Consider the following 21137-nt stretch of genomic DNA (forward strand, 5'->3'; position numbering starts at 1 on the left):
TATTTTCTTGCATAAATTTCTGATTTGTACAACTTACATACATTTACAGATAACAAACGAAATTGTCCGTCAGATGATGGAAATGAGAGGAATGTACAGCTTGGATAAACCTGGAGACTTCCTCACAATTGTAGATGTTCAGATAATAGCAGCAATGATCCATCCTGGAGGCGGCCGTAACGATATTCCCCAGCGTTTGAAGAGACAGTTCAGTGTGTTCAATTGTACATTGCCATCCAATGCATCCATCGACAAAATTTTCGGTACTTTCTTCTCTTGTTGTAGTACAATTTGTTTCCCTTCTTAACGGACTCAACCTTTATAAAAGCATGCTTTCTTTCTCTCTTTCATCATGCAAATTCAGAGTTCTTCCAGTAAAACAACTGAAGCTGTGGTACAGCAAAAACAGTGCTGTGGAAGAGAAATGAAACCCTTTAAATGCTTGTCTTTCTAGTTTTGAACAAACAAATATTGAGAAAGCAATTTCATTTCCTGGAAGACTATGAGTGCTGCTATTTCTGTGTAGGTTAACATCCCACCTCTGATCTGTCTGAAATGCACTCCGTTGCTAAATTTCTCAATTCTGGTAATGCTATCAATACAGGATATGGCAGAAGCCCAGCACTTACTGCCTGATGTTTCTATACCAATTCAGAAAAGCCATAGCCAACAGAGAAAAATCATTTCACCTACAGCTTTTAAATTATGTTTTACCAAATAGTGTTTTAAATAAGCACCTATTTCTCTTGGTCACGACCTACCTTATTATATCATACAAACTCAGATTAATTGTTTATTGCATCTTGTATTTGCAGGTATAATTGCCACTGGATACTTTCATCCCTGTAGAGAATTCAACTCTGAAGTATGTGAAATGGTGGAAAAATTGGTCCCAACAGGAAGAATATTGTGGCAGCGGACAAAGGTATAAATTCAAGGAAAGTTTGAATAGAGTGACTATTAGTTTAGTTTAGGCAACTATCCCTAATATCATATCTAGAAAAACTCAAACAAAAACCGAACCACCCCACCCCCTCAAAAAAAATGAAATGAAAAGAAAAAAAAAATTTTAAAAACAGACGATGGGCTACAATGTTTTTAAGATCAAATATGGAAAATATCTGGTATATAAGGCAGATGAATGGAAATATCAGTCCATTCACTCCCACGAGTTAATTCATGCTACCCAAAATTTTAATCTCCATATAGCTAAGGAACAGGGAATTTTTTAAAAAATTATAATTTTTAATTTATAAACGCAGGCCAGCACATGAAAAAAATTACATGTTGTAAGTAGTGATGTTCTATATTTAGTGATAGATCCTGCTTTCAAACAATTAGATGCTCTTGGTGTCTTCTTTAAATAGTTTTCCCACAGTATTATGTGTGAAAATTAGTATTTTTTATTTGTATGTTTTATATGTGTTATTAAAGACGAAGTTATAAATTTTATTATTATCGATTCTTTCTAGGTGTTACTGATTTTGAATATTAACAATATTTTTCTTTAGGCAAAGATGTTACCTACACCATCTAAATTCCACTATATCTTCAACCTTCGAGACCTTTCTAGAATTTGGCAAGGAATGTTAAATATAAAGGCAGAAGAATGCACAAGCAGCACTGTTATCCTAAGACTTTTTAAACATGAATGTACCAGAGTAATTGCTGACAGGTATAATAATTACAGCGTTTTATATTTAGTAGGTTTAGCCATTTACTTCATTTATGCTCGTACATCTGTAAAACTTCTAAATATTATAAATCATATTAGGCCAATATGAAAAATTTTATCTTTTTTTTGTAGAGTCTGCATTGGGGTATTATTCCAAAAATATCATTGTATATACTAGATTAACCTAGTAACTGAATGGAAAACATATTGCATATTTTAACCTACTTTCCCCCCTCTCCCCTTTTTGCTGTACTCAACCTATTCCACTGTAGAAAAAAGCTTTATGGTGTCCTAAATTTATACATATAGGATAATTTAAAATTGCTTTGCTCTCCTCACAGAAAAAAACAAAATTGCATGCTTACGACTAAAAATTGGCCCATTTCCTATAAATATGTTTCAAAATAATTCATGAAACAGATAGATCTATGACCTGTATGTCTTGAAGATCAGTATTATTTATCTATCCATTGTGTTTCAATTTCTTGTGAAATTCTAGATGTAGAGCTATAGTTGCTGCTAAGTCTTGGCATATACCCACTACTGCTGTGGGAAGTTTCATAGGCAGTGTTATGATACCATAAATTATTCTGTTCTACTGCAGGCTGAACGATGATAAGACTCACTTAGCCATGGTTATTTGGGAAAGCATTCACCCTTTTTCATCCTTTTTTATCTGAAAAATTACATGGTCTGTCATTGTCTCATTCTTGGTGAAAGTTGAAAAATCAAATTATTTTGTTTTGTATTTCATGTCACTGACTATAGTATGGAAGCACTTGTTTTTTTGAATGTTGCCTCATCCATTTCTGTGACTGCTGTATAATACGTATTGTCTAATTTTTTCTTTAAAGTGTTTAAGGGTGTTTTTGTTTTAGTTTTTTTCTTACTATTTAGTTACCTGTTTTCTCTCTATATAACTAGAAATATTTTTTGAAGTTTGTACTAATTTCTGGTTTTTAGGTTTAATACACCTGAAGATACAGACTGGTTTGAGAAAACCATTGATAAAACAATTGAGGAATATGTGGAGGCAGATTTAAGCGAAGTTGTCCACACTGAACCGTATTTTGTAGATTTTTTACGGGATGAGCCTGAAGCAACTGGTGACGAACCAGAAGATGTAGAGCTTCAAGCACCAAAAGTTTATGAGGAGGTATTTCATTTTATGCATCAAATACTAGGCACCAAAATTTTCCTTTAATATTATGTGTTATATTGCTGAACTCAGACAATACAGGAAGTTTTGTTGAATAGCTACCACATTTTTTGTGAAAATATATCTATATTTTCCTTGTTAGCATGCAATAAATCATTTTAGTGATGTTAGATTTAATAATGGCATATAAATATGGTCTATTTATTCCTGTTCTCCTTGCTTCTTTTTTTTCTTCCACCATTAGCAAAAAAAATTCTACACAACTACAATAATTATGGTGAATTAGCAAGACAATATCATTGCACATGGCCAACACATAAAACTGAAGTTTGTGTAAAAATATTAGGGGAGTTTTGAATTTCTGATGTGTCCTTCTAGTGTGCTACAGACTTATTTTTTTTTCCAGATTCCAAGCTATGAATTCCTTTGTAATAAATTGCGGGCGTATCAGGCACAATACAATGAAAGTATTAGAGGGTCGTTTCTTGATCTGGTGTTTTTCAAGGATGCAATGACACATCTTATTAAGGTTTGGTATTGCTACTTTTTTCTTTGTTTAACTGTTGTAACGGTGTTCTTTATTTGGACAAGCTATTCTTAGAAGGCACATTGCAAAAAGCTATTCTTACCCCCAAACTGCTTTGCCATTTTTGCAAGGTCATTCTTGAGAACTAGGAAAGAGCTACAGTCATTTTACCTGTTTGCTTTTTTTATAATAAATTTTTCATTTAAGTATCAGTTTAAGCTTCTGTGTATTCACATAGATGAAGACTTTCCTCAATAGGAAAAGTAAGGCCATAAATAAAGACATTTATATTCTCTATATAAATTTTTTTAAAATCATTTAGAATTCAGAGAACACTTCAAATGTACCTGAGAGGGGACAAAAAACATCTGAAGCAAAATCTGATTGGATGAGAGACATGAAAGAAAGTATAAATTAGGGCTAAATAGAATCAGTGTGTAGGGTAGAATTTAGGGTAGTATGTAGGTCTCAACTAACAGTCATTTGTTCTCCTACTCAGAAAGGAATATATAAGAAAAGAATTCATCTGAAATCAAAATCAGATTCATGGGGGTGAAATAGAAGCAAAGTATGAGATTTGTGTCTCAGGTTTAAGAAGTGTTCTCTCAGGAACTGCATTGACTGGATGATCTGATTTACTGAAAGACACGCAGGAGCTGCAGTGAAACAAAAACAGAAGAAGTTTTGTTCTTCTCTAGTTGACCTAAAATTAAGCAAATGTTTGTTTGTTTTGCATTTAAACAGAAGTAAATAAATTTCTTTTTAAATATGGTTCACATGATGCTAGGTGAATTTCAGAAGACCTTGAAAGCCTCTGACATTCTGTTTTTGTTGGTAAGTTTTAGCCAGAATATCCTCAATATGCAATTAGTGACAGCAGGGCTCTTTCCTACCTAACATAACAATAAATCTAGTCACCCACGTAATTTTGTATTTAGACTTCTTTAATATAGTTATCTGGATAGGCTCAGAAGAAAGTGTGCAGTAAGCTAAAATTTTATAAAAGATAAAAATGAATATATTTCAAAGACTTGATTTAGATGCCAATCTTTTGAGTTTTGTGCATAATTTACTTGTGGACCAAAATAAAATGTAGAGTCTTAAAAGTCATAGTGCACTAATGTGTCATAAACCCAAAGAAGATGTGTCAAAAAGCAATAGAACAGTAAATTTGTAATTCAGCTTTTGTATCTGGTGACTTGGTAAGGAAACTATCACAAAAGAAATGTTGAAACTAGGTAGACTAGAAGATAACATTAAAACATAGTTTAATCATGTTCAAGTCTTTCAGACTACTAAAATTAAGAATGTATTATGTTTGTTCTTCTAACTGAAGATTTTTATTGATATTTTAAAACACATTCAGGATGATGTCTTGAAAATAAATTGGAGCTCAAAATGTCCCCTTTCATGTATATAAATCCTTTGTGCAATTGATTATAACCATCCTGTATTCTAATGTGCAGCTTCTTCATTAGCCACACAAAATTTACAAAAAGAATTTACAAGTGTTCTTTCGAGCAAAAATTTTCTGCAAGTATCCTTTTAATAATTTTTAAATTTTATTATAATAAATTAAGCATAAAGCATAATATATTTTAAATTTTGCTAACTAATATTTAAATTAATTACTGATATTTTTCTTTATTATTTCCTCTATAGGTTTCTCGAATTATTCGGACAGCATATGGTAATGCTCTACTTGTTGGAGTTGGTGGCTCTGGAAAACAAAGTCTTTCAAAGTTAGCTTCCTTCATTGCTGGCTATAAAATATTTCAGATCACTTTAACCAGGTAAGAAATGCAAGAAGTATATAAATCACATTTATGGTATTGCTTTGTCTTTACTCAGACACAGATTTTTCTCCTTGTTTTCTTTTTCTTTACTTTTATCACCATTGGAAAAATATGGAACGCAATACTCTCTAATCTGGTTTGTATACAACATTGGATTTATTTTAGCTTGAATGTGTGGTTGCAAAGTATGTTTGCAATGTCATTTATAAAATACTTTAATAAAAGAGAGCAATATTCTGAGCTGTTTTGAATTAACAAGTAATGTTCCTTATCTCTCCTAGATCCTATAATATAACCAATCTGTCAGAAGATTTAAAAGTATTATATAGAACAGCTGGACAGGAAGGACAAGGTATCACCTTTATTTTCACTGATAATGAGATAAAAGAGGAATCATTTTTGGAATATGTAAATAATCTGCTGTCTTCAGGAGAGGTAAGAGTCTCAGCCTGATCAGGCAGTGTGCCCTGGAGGAAGAGTACTGTAGAATTTGTTCTCACTACTTTATTTATCTTAGTAACACATTGTAAAATCAATAATGATTAAAATATTTCAACTTTTACAACAAGGAGTGCTCTGGATATGTAATTTCTTTATTTCAATGTAGGCCAGGGGAATACAAAAGGAGCTGTGGTTGGTATTTCAGTAGCCTTTTATTAAAGGATGATTTGGTGGCCAGTCAAGTTCTACATTCTTCTGGAGTTAGACTTTTTAGTTTCCACTGAAGTTTCATAAATCTAAACCAGTGGCTTTTAGTCTAAACTGTGTGAGTGCAGAGAGAGATACAAACAAGCAAATATTTATAAATTCTGTAATAATGACATGCAATTAATTATCCATTTTTTATTTTATAAAAAGATTTCTAATTTATTTGCTCGGGATGAATTGGATGAAATCACCCAATCATTAATAGCTGTGATGAAAAAAGAGCTGCCTCGGCATCCTCCTACCTTTGACAATCTTTATGAGTACTTCCTAAGTCGGGCAAAGAAGAACTTGCACGTTGTCCTCTGCTTTTCTCCAGTAAGTTTTTTCTACATACCTGTTTTCCTTTCTTCCATTAGCAAACTTGCCTATGTGGTGTAAGAGAATTATTCAAGTTTTATATTTTTAAGGGAGTTCAAGATGCACAAAAAGTTTACTGAAATCTAGTTGTACTTGGAAATAAAAGGAATAGTGCAGCTCTGAGAACTTAATAACAAAATACTTAAAAATTAAATAATTTTTTACAAGTTAGTGTTTTTATTTTTTTTTCCTCTCACATATTCTATCCTAATACACATCAGTGAATGTATTTTTTGTGAAATTATGGCTTTTAACTGGAAAACAGTATTTTATTGGTAATTAAAATATATTATTTGATGCTTCAAAATATTAAAACCATATATATTTTTAATGAACTTCTTTCTTCAAATTTCAGGAATGTTGAATATCAGAAATTTCACAAAACTCTGTTTGAGGAGAAAAAAATTCAGGGTATTCTAAGCAGAAAACGATCAAGAAGAAAATAGACTACTCAATTGTTAATACTCATTAAAGACTTTCACTGACCTTTGCTGAAGAATCATATTGCTAACAAACAGTGATTCTCTCTGCAGGTTGGTGAGAAGTTCCGTGCACGTTCTTTGAAGTTTCCTGGTCTGATATCAGGGTGCACCATGGATTGGTTCAGTCGATGGCCCAGGGAAGCTCTTGTCGCTGTGTCCAACTATTTTCTTTCAGAATTTAATATGGTCTGCGCTCCAGCAGTGAAAACAGAAATAGTAGAAACCATGGGTGTCTTTCATGATATAGTTTCAGAAAGCTGTGAGAATTATTTCCAAAGGTAATATTTTCTACAAATGCAATAATTAATCTCAAAAACGTTGCTACTGACAGTGTTTTTGAACTCGTGTTATATGTATCAATAAACATATTTTAAGGCTAACAAAAAATAAATCTGATATAGCATATCCTCAGGCCATGAAAAAGAACTGCTATTATGTTGCTTCATTCCCATTATTCAACAGTCTTTAATATTGTCTATGGGGATAGAAACAATATAACTAAAAGTATAAAGGATTTCATCATGAAGAAATCTGATTTTGAATGAGCAAAGACTTGAGTTATATAATTTTCTCTTTTTTTGGAAGTGATCAAATAGCTGTATATATCAAAAATACGTGTGAAGTTGATGTTGCCAATTACACTTTGGTTTAGGTATCGAAGACGAGCTTACGTGACACCAAAATCCTATCTCTCTTTCATCAATGGCTACAAAGAGGTTTACACTGAGAAGTTACACAGTATCAGTGAACAGGCTGAACGCATGCAAACTGGTAAGCAAATACAGTCCATGTATGGTCTATTTTTTTAATATCAGACTTCTTTCTCAGAGATCACTTGTAGGGGATCATGGTCCAAAAGTGGTAGCACATGAAGATCTTTACCAGATATTCCCCCAGTCACAACCTCACTATGATTCTCTTGTAAAAATACCTCAAAGAATCTACCAGCCTAACCATTCAGCTCAGCATTGTATTAAACTTTAACATTTGCAAATCAGAATTTGGAATAGAAAGTAGAACCTGAAAATGGACAGAGGTAGCATCTGTTTTACTGGTGTAGAGGGAGGTAATTCTAAACATTATTAACTTGTTCTGGACTTGTTCTGCATAATTCAGAAATTCTGATTGTCTCATGACTTTATGATGCAACATATACTTGAAATAGTTCCTTTGTTGTTTTCTTATGAAGAATTAAGCTCATTTATCATAATTTTGTACCTTGCAAAATTACTTATATGAATAGTAGACACAGTCATGATGGTATGGCTGCTTACACCCACTTTCTATCCTTTACATAAAATGGAATGAGAACACAAGGCCCATCATATGAGAGATCTGAACCTAGACTGTGTAATGTAACTAGGGAAAAAATAGTTTCTATATTTCTGAGTTTTATCTTTTACTTAATAGGTCTGTCCAAGCTGATGGAAGCCAGTGAATCTGTTGCTAAACTCTCGAAGGACTTGGCTATTAAGGAGAAGGAGCTGGCTGTGACATCTATTAAGGCAGATAAAGTGAGTGTTAAATACCACTAGAATATACAGCAGGTAAAATGCTATTGCGGAATTTTATCATAATTTATGAAAATCTGCCTCATCTAAAATGAGATTTTACTCTCTCTAGCATGTTGATTCAGCATTTCCTTCTGAAAGTGAGGCACTTTTAGACTGCAACAGAGGTTGAGTGCTCTCCTTGTTCTTCTCACACTTTTTACCCACTCAGAAAAGCATCAGACCTCATTTTTTCCTGCTTTTTTTAAACTTGGGCTTAGTTGCCATTATTAAATGTGGCTATATGTGCACTTACTAGCAGAGAAAAAGTTGATATGATAATGGGCCTTTTCTATTTCAAAATTCCTTAGAAAAGGAATTAATCACAGTCCAGTTTCAAATTTTGTCTTTAACAAGATATCTGTGTGTCCATGAGATTGGTGGTCTGGTAGAAATCTGGCTTCCAAGATGACTTTCTGGAATGGTATGCCAGTACACACATTCTGTTTTCAGAAAGACACCATAATGCTCTGATGGTGCACATTCAATATGCACTGGAGAGAAAATTTTGGCTGGTGATGGCTAAGGGACTGCCTGCATTCTTTGAGGCCTTTAATTTCATAAGAGAGAAATATGTGACTGAAAGAGATGAAGTCAAACTTCTCACATTTAATTTTTTTAATACATATATAATATCATATATAGTTAGCTGTAATTGGGATAAGATTTATACATTTAATATACTGGTTTATCTTGTGTCTCACAATCATTTGTTCCAACATTTTTGATTTATAGATTTTATGTGTTTATTATCAATTCCAGGTACTAGAAGAAGTCAAAGAAAGTGCTGAAGCTGCAACTAAAATAAAACTTGAAGTCCAGGGTGTGAAAGATAAAGCACAAAAGATCGTGGATGCAATTGATATAGAAAAGCAGGAAGCAGAGAGAAAACTGGAGGCAGCTAAACCAGCACTAGAAGAAGCAGAAGAAGCTCTGAAAGTGAATAAATTTCATTTTTTACTAGTATAGTATTATTTGCATTGCCTGTGAGAGGCAAGAGCCACCAACATAAGATGTCTCTTGGTATTGACTGCAGTTACCATCTCCTCTCTGTTGCTGGCCATGTCTCTCATGAATAGTTAAGACACACATATTCTACCTTAAACACATAGGGACTCTTTTATTGTGTTTTTTCTTCCATCCCAATACTCAATCATTATGAAAGTGCAGATTTTTCCAAAAGTTACAGATGCCTTTGGAATATCTATTATTCTGAATTGAAGAGAATACTTCTTGTGCTAACTGAATGTTTTTAATTCAAACTTAAGTAGTTACACCTGTCTTTTAAGACAAACAAAAATCTATCTCTTTCTCCACCAAAAATCCTAATGCTTTTAATTTTAAGAAAAGCAGGAAACAAAGGGGATTCAAGGCAATCAGAATCAGGATTCAGATATTTGGAGGCATTACTGTGCTACATAATTTCAATATTCTGCTCTGAACAATTAAAGAGTAAAACCCTCTGAAATCAGAAATCAATGATGGCCTTCCATTCCAGTTATCAGAATTTATGTGACAGAAGTTATTGAGTAGAAAAGGCAAAAAAAAGGTGCATTGTTTGCTCTTACACTGACATTTAGATAATGACATAAATGAAACTTCCAAAAACAGTCTCAAAATTCACTTATAGAATGTGTGGACTTAGAAAATGGTTTCTATAATGTACCTGTAACTACTCCTTTTAGACAGGTATGTGTGTCTTTTTAGACACAAATAAATGTTAGTTTTGAAGTTTTAAATTTTTTGAAAAAATTTTGTAATGGTTGTTGAACTAAGCAAAGTGCCAGTGACAGTGATGCTGTTAGAAAAAGAAGTTTAAAACTATATCTCATACCTATAATAACTTAAACTGAACAAAAATAACCAAATCCATCTCAGAATAAACTTGACTGCTAAAAATCTGAACTACTGTTTTATCAAGCTAACTGCTCTTGATTAAGTCCTACTACAATTTTACAGTAACATTTTTTAAACACTTTGACAATTCAAGACAATGCTGTTGCATGTAAATTTGATTTTTGAATGATGTCTTTAATATTGGGAAGGTGTTCTTGTCTAATATTCATTGAAATTGGTAGTTTCACGAAACTATGACATTTATTAATTAGGCCAAGTTTCTCAGTTTTTTTTGTATAAATGCACCTCAGAGAAAAGTATTACAAATGAACATGAAAATCAAGATACTGAATGGGAAAATAGAATAATGGTACTGATGCAGGATTCTATTATATCTTTCTTCAAACAGACCATCAAACCAGAGGATATTGCTACTGTGAGAAAACTGGCAAAACCTCCTCACCTCATTATGAGGATCATGGACTGTTGTCTTCTTCTGTTTCAAAAGAAATTGGATCAAGTTACCTTGGATCCAGAAAAGCCTTGCTGCAAGCCATCATGGGGAGAATCACTAAAAGTAAGTAGAGTTTTCAAACAGTGTTTCTTAAATGTTGCAAATAGCAATTAGCTTATTACAGAACTTAAGATGCTGTTTACCCAACACATGGCAGAATTTTGTTAAAAGGCAAACATACTGTTTTAAGATAAACTGTATCTATACACTATGTCTAACTGGTAGAAGTAGTAGGTGAATTGCTGAGAGACTTGCAGCAGAGGCTTTAGAGTTTCTTAGCCCTGTTCCTGGCACATGGCCTGATGGTAACAGGTAACAAATAGTGCTCTTGCTTTTTATTTAGGCTTTTACAGTTAAAAAAAAAATAATAAAAAACTTTTATTTTCCAATGATATAATAAAATTATATAAGCAGTTATTCCATGAATTGCCTTTAGCATTTAGATCATATTTCACAAATGCCTAAGCATTCTTTTGCGTTAATTTACAAATATATCTCTGAGTCTTTATTTTGGTCAAATTTTTTTTTTATTAAGTGATGCTTCCTGGATGCTTCTGAAATGCAACACAAGAATGTAGAAGATGGAAAGTACACTAGCAACTTTCAACTCTAGTTACTGGAGCGTAATTGGTTAAAACTTCAAAATAATAAAATGTGTGTGGGAGGAGTTACAACTGAATAGCACATTTATAATATTAGCAATATGAATAGCTTCTGTTTACAGAGTATTTTAGGAATATTTATAGAATATTTAGGAATATTAGGAGTATTTTAGGAATGCTTTTTAGCAGCTTCACCTATGAACAAGATTTTGAACCTAAAATGTGTAAATGACTCGTGTGCTGTTTTTTGAAGCTTATGAGTGGCCCATTCTTGAACAACCTACGGAATTTTGCTAGGGATACAATCAATGATGAGACAGTAGAATTGGTCCAGCCTTACTTTGAAATGGAAGACTACACACTGCAACATGGTCAAAAGGTGTGTGGCAACGTGGCAGGACTCCTCTCTTGGACAAAAGCCATGGTGGTATTTTATGGTGTTAACAGAGAAGTCTTGCCTCTTAAGGTAATACATCCTCTCTTGCTTTGTGTTTGCTTACCAAGTAATTGAGTTTAGTTTAATTTAATATGATCTTACAAATATTTATATATACATAACTTGTTCAGACATAATAGCCTATGACTTCAGTGACTAAAGATGGTAGGAGCAGGAACAAACCTATTTTCTTCTTGTTTCTAGAGAAAACAGAGAACAACTATTATCCTAGATTAAACTTATGTGATCTGGTTTATTGTGTATAGGGAAAGGTGTTTTCAGTCTTTTTTTTTTTTTTAATTATGTTATAATTACTTTATAATTCTTTTCAAAATGCTGTATGAGGATCTTCATTCCTTCTCTAAAGGAAATTCCTTCTCTGCAAACAGAGATTTGCAGCTATTTTAGGTTCTTTGTTTTTTCCTCGTTACTTAGAGGCAATGGAAGAGGACTGACATCTTGTCTAAGTATTGGCTTTCTAAAGAGGCTCAGAGCTCACATTAATAAAGGAGCTATGTTGCAATAGTTGGAAGCAAAATAAGGAAAATGTTTTTAAAAGTAAATTTTTAGTTTAGTGTGAATGTTCTTTTTCAGGTTTATGAAACTCAGGGACAGTGATTTATTTTTTGCTCTAAGCAAAATATTTAATCCTTAAATGTATCATACTAAAAATTAAAAAAAAAAAAAAAAATGAAAGGGATGAGCACATAGGAATCCCAAAATATTTTCACATTTTTGTCACTGGTAGAAGTGTTAGTTACAGAAGCAACAGTAATACAGGTGAATTATTTTTAAAAAAATTATTTCCTGTGTTCACCACAAATATAATTTTAGGAGCAATAGGAGGAGTCATTGTTTTACGACCATTTTGTTAGTGGGTAGAAGCAATGTTGTTAGATGATTAAGGACCAATTTCCTGTTCTGAGTGCTGGTCAAAATTCACTAATTAAAAATAAAAATAAGATTCTCTAAAAAAGAGGAAGTTACATATAGTCAAAACATATAGTCAAGCAAGAATATTGAGTAATTGTTCTTCTAGTCTGACCAATGTGTACAGATCAGAAAGCTTCTTCCTTAACCAGCTTCTTGAAATGAAACCTCTTTTTAAAGGAATAAAGTTGAAAAAAAATACTAGAACTTTAGGTACTGTATTGTTATTGAACAAAAAAAGCATATTCTGTACATATGTGATACACTTTTCAGCTTAAATGTTTTTGTTATTTTATATAAAAATTACTTTGATGTATTATAGTCTTGTGATTACCAGCTAAGCAGGCTTAAGTAGTTTATTGAATTATATTGAAATCTTATATATGATTGTACTTTTAATTTTTTTTTCTCCTTTGCAGGCTAACCTGGCAAAACAAGAAGGTCGCCTGAAAATAGCTAATGCAGAAAAAGATAAGGCTCAGGCAGAATTAGATGAAAAGCAAGCTGAACTGGATAAAGTGCAGGCAAAGTTTGATGCAGCAATGAAGGAGAAAATGGTGAGATAAAAGTATTTTAGTCTTATCATAAATGCTTGCACAGTATTTTCATGCAATTAGGATTTGCTGCAAACACACATTTTCCTGCTACCTTGAATAACATGGCTAAGATTCAGGTATAAAAGTAAGAGATTTAAGCCTATGTCCTCTCCTATTCCCCCTCTTTCTGTGAATAAGAGCATATTAGACACCCTTAACTGTCCTCAAGAATGAGTTTTAAATAAATAAAATAGTTATAATAAATATAAGAAGATAAAAAGTATATAAAATAACTCCACATTTTTTGCATTCTATGAGTAAGTAAGACATTTTTTCCATTTTAGGACTTAGAGAATGATGCAGAAACATGCAAAAGAAAGATGCAAGCAGCCTCTGAGCTTATAGATGGACTGAGTGGGGAGAAAGTTAGGTGGACTCAGCAAAGCAAGGAATTTAAAGCTCAAATTAAAAGGTATCAAATCCATTAACTAAAAATAAAAAAGAAAATGCTTATGAAAACTGAAGTGTTGGTAAACAATTTGGTAGCTTTAATTGTGGTACTTCATTTTCTTCCTGAAAATCTTAATATGGAAACGCAGTCAAATGAACTATCCTGAAATTTGAATTTTCCTTCCATAAGTAAGAACATATGGATGCTGAGTGCTAGTATTTCAGTTAAGAGCAATACCTCTGATTTTGGAATTAGCTTCCAAGGAGATTATTACTAGGGCTGTTATGTGCCTGTATCACAGCTGCTTCTGCAGCCCCCCTAATACTGCAACTTGTTCTGATGTCACTGGGGAAGTGAAAGCTTCAGATAGCCCAGCTTCTGTAGAACACTCATGTTACTATGAATTTCCTAAGGGGAGATTGGGCATTTCTGGTGAGAGTTTCAATAGAACTAGGTTTCTATCCTTGACAAATATTGTATTTCAGATATATTTTTTAAGAAATAAACAATTTCCTGGCTTCTCATCAGGGCTTTATTGTTTTGTAGGGGTGGAGACAGTGTTTTCATAAAATACTACTCTTAAGTTTTGCCACAAAAATGCTCTGGAAACGTGAATTATTTTTTCCTTGAAATCTTCTTATGTTCAAAAGCTGGTTGTCTAAGCCATTAGAAATTGAGTTTGTGCATCACCTTTTAATGATGATTTTTCTTCCTTTTCCAGACTTGTGGGAGATATATTGCTCTGCACAGGCTTTCTTTCATACTGTGGACCTTTTAATCAAGACTTCAGGAACCTTTTGATTAAAGACTTATGGGAAGCAGAGTTGAGAGCTCATAAAATCCCCTTTTCTGATGATTTGAACCTGATTTCTATGTTGGTAGATCAACCAACAGTAAGTTCTTGGTGCTTGGAGGGTTTAATTTTAATTTCCATTAGCATATTCTATGACTGCTAACCAGCATTATGCTTGCTTAGAGAGCAACTGTAATTCCCAATATTCCAAATATTGCTGTTCTGTGTACTTCTGTGGTTTCCAAATGCTCTTGGCAATTTCCACTAAATCTTGGCATAGTAACAAAACCCAGGAGAAACAAGTGATGCACAATAGAATTTCTCTCCACCTGCTGACCAATACCCAGTCAATCCCTGAACCATGTTCAAATCTCTTCTGAAAAACTCCCCCAGTTTATATAGTGGGCAGGGCATTCTGTGGGATGGAATAACCCTCTGGCCAGTTCAGGCCAGCTGTCCTGGCCATGCCTCCTCCCAGCTTTTTGTGCACCTGCTCACTGGCAGAGCACAGGGCACTGAAAATTTCTTGACTTGTAGTAAGCACTACTGAGCAACAGCCAAAACATCAGTGTGCCTACATTATTCTCACACCAAACCAGAAAAACACAGCACTGTACCATCTCCTAAGAAGAAATTGAACTTTCTTTCAGCCAAAACCAGGACATTTCTAAAACAGTGGGTTTGGTTGTAATTTAGAATAGCATAAACTCCTTTTAGTCAATGTGAATGTATAAGAAACGGACAAGGAGTGGGAAATGCCAGAATCTTAATTTCCTTCAGTAAATATTAATTCCCAAAAGCTCTCTTAAATTGGTTTTTGCTTAATTGATCCCAATGTTTATTCATTTATTTATTTATATCTGTCAAGCTGTCTTTTGACATCCTTACACTTTAAAATATTATTTTTGTGATTCTATATAGTTAAAAACATCCATTAAAACAAAATTCTGGGAACATTTTTATACCTGCATTAATACTTTTTCAGCAGGTTCATATATGCATTCCCTTTGATGTCCCTGTTACTTCATAGAACAATTTTTATTGAAGAAAAATTCCTGTGATAGTTTATTCCAAACTACTCTTTTTCTTCAAATCTCTTTTTTTTTTTAAATTTAATTATTTTTTTTTCCTCTTTAGATTAGTGAGTGGAATCTTCAAGGACTGCCTGGAGATCACCTCTCAATTCAGAACGGCATCATTGTCACTAAGGCATCGAGATACCCACTTTTGGTAGACCCACAAACTCAAGGAAAAGCGTGGGTTAAAAATAAAGAACAGGAAAATGAATTACAGGTAAAGAGTGTCTTAAAGGAACTGTGTGCTCTGTTATACTCCTTCAAACATTATGCTTTCAGGGGAGGTTGCATTTGAGTCAGTGTGATCTGAGATAACTTTAACATGCATGGGGAATGGCAATTATGTAGATTCATCAGTAGGGAACTTGAGAACAGCTGTAAATCCCCTCAAGGGCTTGGAAAAGACCATTTAACTTGTATGAAACCTAGCAAAAATTATAAAAGTATTTTGTTAAAGATGGGTGAGTATGGTCCCAACACAAAAAAGGACAAAGAGGTTATAAGTAAAGCAAAAGAGTGTTATATGAAGTTATTCAATTAGAGTAAAATGGGCAACTGTTAGTGACATTACAGATAAAGGCAGGATAAGTTACAGCTCTGGAAATGTAGACAGAGTGCCTCAAGTGTTGCAGACCATAACTTAGGACCTAAGAGGGTATTCATAATGAGCTGTCACTTCAAAAGAAAGTTGAGAAAATCTAGCTGAAGCCAAACTCGGGAAAAAATTTGCTTATCCTAACATTACTGCAATCTTCATAGCTCTTATATAGGTTAAACCAATCGGGTAAAATGCCTGCTCATGAAATATAATATAACATGTTCATGTGTCAGCATTTGCATCACAAATTATTTTTCCCAAATGATGTGGCACGGTGAAAGGAAACTGTATTTTAAAACCCTTAGCCTGAATGTTGAGAAAACTCATATCTTCTGAACATCAATGAATTTTGGAGGGTTTAGAATTAGTTAATTATACGGCTTACTATTTTATGCATGCTTTTTAATGATTTCATATAGTTTGAATCCCATTTCATGAAATGTCAATCTGAATTCATAATATTGTAGCAGTGATTCATGTTTTAGACCGAGTTCAGATTTCCAGAAAGAATTTCTCAGCACTTCAAAGCTAAAGTTACAAAATCTAGTCCTTCTAGAACAGAAAATTAAAGGCTAGGTGTCTCTGTCGTCTAAAATATACATCACATCTTTAATATGTAATAAGCTGTACCAGTTTTATTTAGTACATTATTACTCTCATAATGAAGTTCTGAGGATTTAGTTACAGCCAACCTTTTAATTCACCTTTTTATGGTACTTTTCATAGAAGTATTTCTGCATAAATCCCTGCCTGGTCACCATTCATAGCACCTTCTTTAAAATGCAACTAACAAAAACAATGAAAAAAGTTTCTATGGTTATGTCTGTGATTTTCATGTAAGACTGCGAGAAAATCCTTTGTCCTGACACCAATTTATAATTTACTTTTTGAGGTAACAACTCTGAATGACAAGTATTTCCGACAACACCTAGAAGACAGTCTTTCACTGGGACGATCGCTCCTGATTGAAGATATAGAGGAGGAGTTGGATCCAGTCCTTGACAATATATTAGAAAAAAATTTCATAAAATCTGGATCTGCTTTTAAGGTTAGTAATCAAACCAAAGAAGTGGAATAAGTAGTTAGCTTTGTGGCAAATGTTATTTTACCATTGTTACAATTGCCTGCTGAATCAGGTAAACTTTGTGTTCAGTAGAGACTTGTAGAGAATCAAACTGAGCTAATAAACTATAACAGAGCCTCAGCTGTGTAGTAAGTCTAAGAAGCCAAGTCTAAACCATGAGTTTAACTACCAGAGTTATTACTGAAGATTCCAAACTGGAACCAATTATGCTTATCCGATTAAATGCTTAAAATTCTTTCTACTGATTTTCAAGCAGTGTAAATATGCTTAAGGGAGTGGTTTGCTCCTACTGCTCCATAAGCCAGGTGTTTGAAGCCACCTTGCAGACTCATATGTTGGAGCCTCATATGGCCCATGGCAGATGATCTTTAAGGTGTCTTCCAATAACAACAATTCTCTGATTCATACTATGACATACAGTGACCAGATTTTCTTGTGCACATGCAGATTTTGAGTTAGACTGCTGTTCTGGAATATCTTAATTCTATAAAAATTTCTTTTGAATACTCTGAATAAATTTTTAATTTCTTTGGAAATATTCTTTGAAACCTGCTTAGTCTTAATAAAGATAAACTTTGTGTCCTGTAATTTCTGTTCCATTGTCAAATCACATAATTCCTTTTACCTTGGATATAAGAGAATGATGGTATCTACAAAGCAATTTCTACTTCCTCTTCATTTGAAGTGTGATTAGAAACCAAATGGTTCTGAAGCTGTTAATCATAATCCACAGTGGAAGTGATTTCTGTATTTAGTTGGAGGGAAATGCTACTTTTATAGCATACTCTAACTTCTAAATTTGGTCATTGACTTTTATTTTCATGAAAATTTGAATTGCGAAATAGATTTCCTCTTTTAGGCATTTTAAAAAACGTAAACTTTTTTTCTGCTCAATATTACTGAGTTTAATAAAGCTCATTTTCCTCTGTTTAATACTATTTTAACTTAATCCACAGGTGAAAGTTGGTGATAAGGAAGCAGATGTTATGAGTTCATTTAGACTGTTCATTACTACAAAGCTACCTAATCCTTCTTTCACACCTGAAATTAATGCAAAAACATCAATTATTGATTTTACTGTTACAATGAAAGGACTTGAGAATCAGTTACTGAAAAGAGTAATACTCACTGAAAAACAGGTAAGTTAATAGTACACATAAAAATCATAGTGATATTTAATTTTTTCCATTTAATTTGCTTTGGTATGTAGAAAAAAAGAAATGTTCAATATTAGCCATTTTCTGAAGTTATATTGAGATTCCGTATAGACGTTTCCAAATATCAAAAATACATTGGGAGGCTCTTAATATGACTCTCACAATTACTCACCAGCACTTGACATTGATAAGATACATCATAAGAAACTGAATAAATACTTCTTAAAACCCATTTGTTATTAAAAACATGTTTTAGATACCAAGAAAAGTAAAATGCACATTTCATGACTGGATCCAACTCTTCACCTCTATCTTCAATCACAAGTAATTCTTGAAAAATCAGTAACTGAACTTTAAGAATTTCTCTTAGTTGCAACCCATAAAATGTCATGCCATTTTCTTGGTTTTTAATAACAGGAACTAGAGGCAGAACGAATTAAACTCATGGAAGATGTAACTTCTAATAAGAGGAAGATGAAAGAACTGGAAGACAATCTTCTTTACAAACTGAGTACAACCAAAGGTTCTGTATCAAAGGATTAATCAGATTAGGCAGATAATACTGATTCACACTAGGTTCTTCCCTTACAGATTTTGATTTATCCACCTAAGATAGAATAAGAGACTGGACAATGGCAGGAGTATGAGGACTGTGAGGGATTTGGTGCTATAGCATGCCACTATATCAACTCTAGGCACTTCAGTTTAACATCTAAACAAGTTTTGTGAAATACATCCATTTTTTAGAGAGCTTTCTGTCCCTCAGACAAGATAAGGCATCTGACCATGGGAAAATCTTTAATCCATTGAAAATATTAATTGGAATGGCCTGGCTTAAAATTGTCTTGAAACTCTTCTGCAGTACATTAAGAGCCTGAACATGATCACTTGCTATCTCTGGTGGAAAAAGAATCTGGTAACAGAAAATCTGTGGGTAACTACTGCAGATTCATGTATATTGTTGAGTGACCATTTCCCTTAGGACCCCAACTATTTTTTACTTTGAGAGTGCCAATGAATAGACTTCAAAATAATTTAAGTAATTTGTTGACTCTGTAGGTTGTGTGCATAAGAGAGGTAACTTCTCTAGCACGTGTTGCAAAGCTGTTGGTATAAATACATTTAATGTATTTTGAATGAATTTCCTGAAATATGTTGGATGTAAAAATAATTTCTAGTATTACATATCCTATTTGGTCTCTATCTTAAAAGCTTTCTGTTATTCAATAAATAATTTCATTTTTTAAAATAAAAAATTCCTGTAACGTGGCCTTTTGTTTTATATATACATATGAAGTGAAAATATAGTTACAAAAATTTCCTAAACACCCAGTATTTTACTTTTCAGGTTCACTAGTGGATGATGAATCCTTAATTGGTGTCCTGCAAATAACTAAGCAAACAGCTGCTGAAATAGCTGTCAAGTTGTCTGTGGCAGCAGAAACTGAAGTGAAGATTACCACTGCTCAGGAGGAGTATCGACCTGTTGCTACACGTGGAAGCATTCTTTATTTCCTTCTTACAGCAATGAGCATGGTCAATAATATGTATCAAACTTCACTGGCTCAGTTCTTGAAGCTATTTGATCAATCCATAGCCAAGTAGGAAGACACAGATTTTTACTACTATTCAGATGTTTGCCTTTCCAATGTATTTGCTCTTATTAGTGTGGTTTCTTTCTGCTTTGTTTTCATGATTTAGGTCTAAGAAGTCTCCTGTGCCTCAGAAGAGAATCTCAAATATTATTGAACATCTTACCTTTGAAATTCACTCATATTCTGTTAGAGGCCTGTATGAAAACCACAAATTCCTCTTTACCCTCCTCCTGGCTTTAAAAATTGATATTGAGAGAGGACATGTGGAAAACAGAGAGTTCCAGACTCTCATTAGAGGTAAGTTTTAAAAATTGTGTTGTGTGTACAGCTAATTCAACTTCTTAAACTTTTATGCCTTTTCAAAGTCCTATTTCTTTGTCTACATGGTTTCTATCAACATTTTGGTGGGAACTGGGCTTGTTCAGCTTGGCAAAGGGAAGCCTTAGAGGAGGCCCAATAGTAGCCTACCAACATCTGTGAGAAGGCCATTAATAAGGCTAAGTTATCCTTTGGTATGAAATAATTGGTAAGTACACAAGAGTACAGTTAGTATCATGGAGAAAATTACTTAGGTCAAAATACATAATTTAAAAAGAAATAACAATTATATCTTGACCCCTGGGATATCATGTGTTTCATCAGAAAGTACATTTCATCCTGTGTTTTTATCTACAGGAGGTGCAGCTCTGGATCTACAGGCTTGCCCACCCAAACCATCCCGCTGGATTCTTGACATGATATGGCTGAATCTAGTGGAGTTGAACAAACTTCCACAGTTCGGAGAAATTTTGGACCAGGTGATATTTTTAAATTATCTTTTAAATGTTAATAATCAGTTTTGTCATCATAATTGTGTTTCCATAAAAATACAGAATAACATCATAGAGACAAACAGGTAGCGTGAATGGTGGTGTGCGTATTTATCTGCTTTATAGTATTTGGTATTACAGTAATTGAGGTAGAAAAAGGAGAGAAGGAGCAGGAGTGAAAAAAATGAAGACAATAAAAGAGAGATAGGCTAAAAAGGTAGCATTTCTTGTATCTAAGGGCACCTTGTTAATCAAGCTGATAGCCAGGACAGTAAGTTCTCCTTGCTTGTGTACAACCAAGTCCATTTTGTGAGGGCACATGTTGCCCTGGAGGGTAGCAGACATTTTAGCTAAATGCTGGTCCTGTTTCTACGTGGCTGTTTCTAAACCCTGTATCAAGGCAAGAGTTGGATACATATCAGCCCAATTCTTCCAGTTTTTGACTTATTGACGTATCAAAATAGAAT

The 21137-nt window shown here is 33.4% G+C and overlaps 1 protein-coding gene across 1 annotated transcript in view; it reads left to right on the plus strand.

The window, feature by feature from the left end:
- The window catches only part of DNAH8 (dynein axonemal heavy chain 8), a 110213-nt gene that overhangs the window by 68668 nt on the left and 20408 nt on the right, over positions 1 to 21137 (plus strand). Inside the window, 24 exon segments of the mRNA XM_056486975.1 lie at positions 50 to 263; positions 816 to 925; positions 1512 to 1675; positions 2639 to 2831; positions 3241 to 3363; positions 5023 to 5153; positions 5438 to 5591; positions 6015 to 6179; positions 6755 to 6981; positions 7356 to 7474; positions 8114 to 8217; positions 9016 to 9192; positions 10499 to 10666; positions 11459 to 11671; positions 12991 to 13128; positions 13452 to 13579; positions 14280 to 14451; positions 15489 to 15644; positions 16918 to 17073; positions 18066 to 18248; positions 18684 to 18789; positions 19615 to 19867; positions 19968 to 20158; positions 20537 to 20658. Of these exon segments, the coding sequence (XP_056342950.1) occupies positions 50 to 263; positions 816 to 925; positions 1512 to 1675; positions 2639 to 2831; positions 3241 to 3363; positions 5023 to 5153; positions 5438 to 5591; positions 6015 to 6179; positions 6755 to 6981; positions 7356 to 7474; positions 8114 to 8217; positions 9016 to 9192; positions 10499 to 10666; positions 11459 to 11671; positions 12991 to 13128; positions 13452 to 13579; positions 14280 to 14451; positions 15489 to 15644; positions 16918 to 17073; positions 18066 to 18248; positions 18684 to 18789; positions 19615 to 19867; positions 19968 to 20158; positions 20537 to 20658 (3867 nt within the window).

This window comes from Oenanthe melanoleuca, chromosome 3 (assembly GCF_029582105.1).
Source record: "Oenanthe melanoleuca isolate GR-GAL-2019-014 chromosome 3, OMel1.0, whole genome shotgun sequence".
NCBI classification, from domain to species: domain Eukaryota; kingdom Metazoa; phylum Chordata; class Aves; order Passeriformes; family Muscicapidae; genus Oenanthe; species Oenanthe melanoleuca.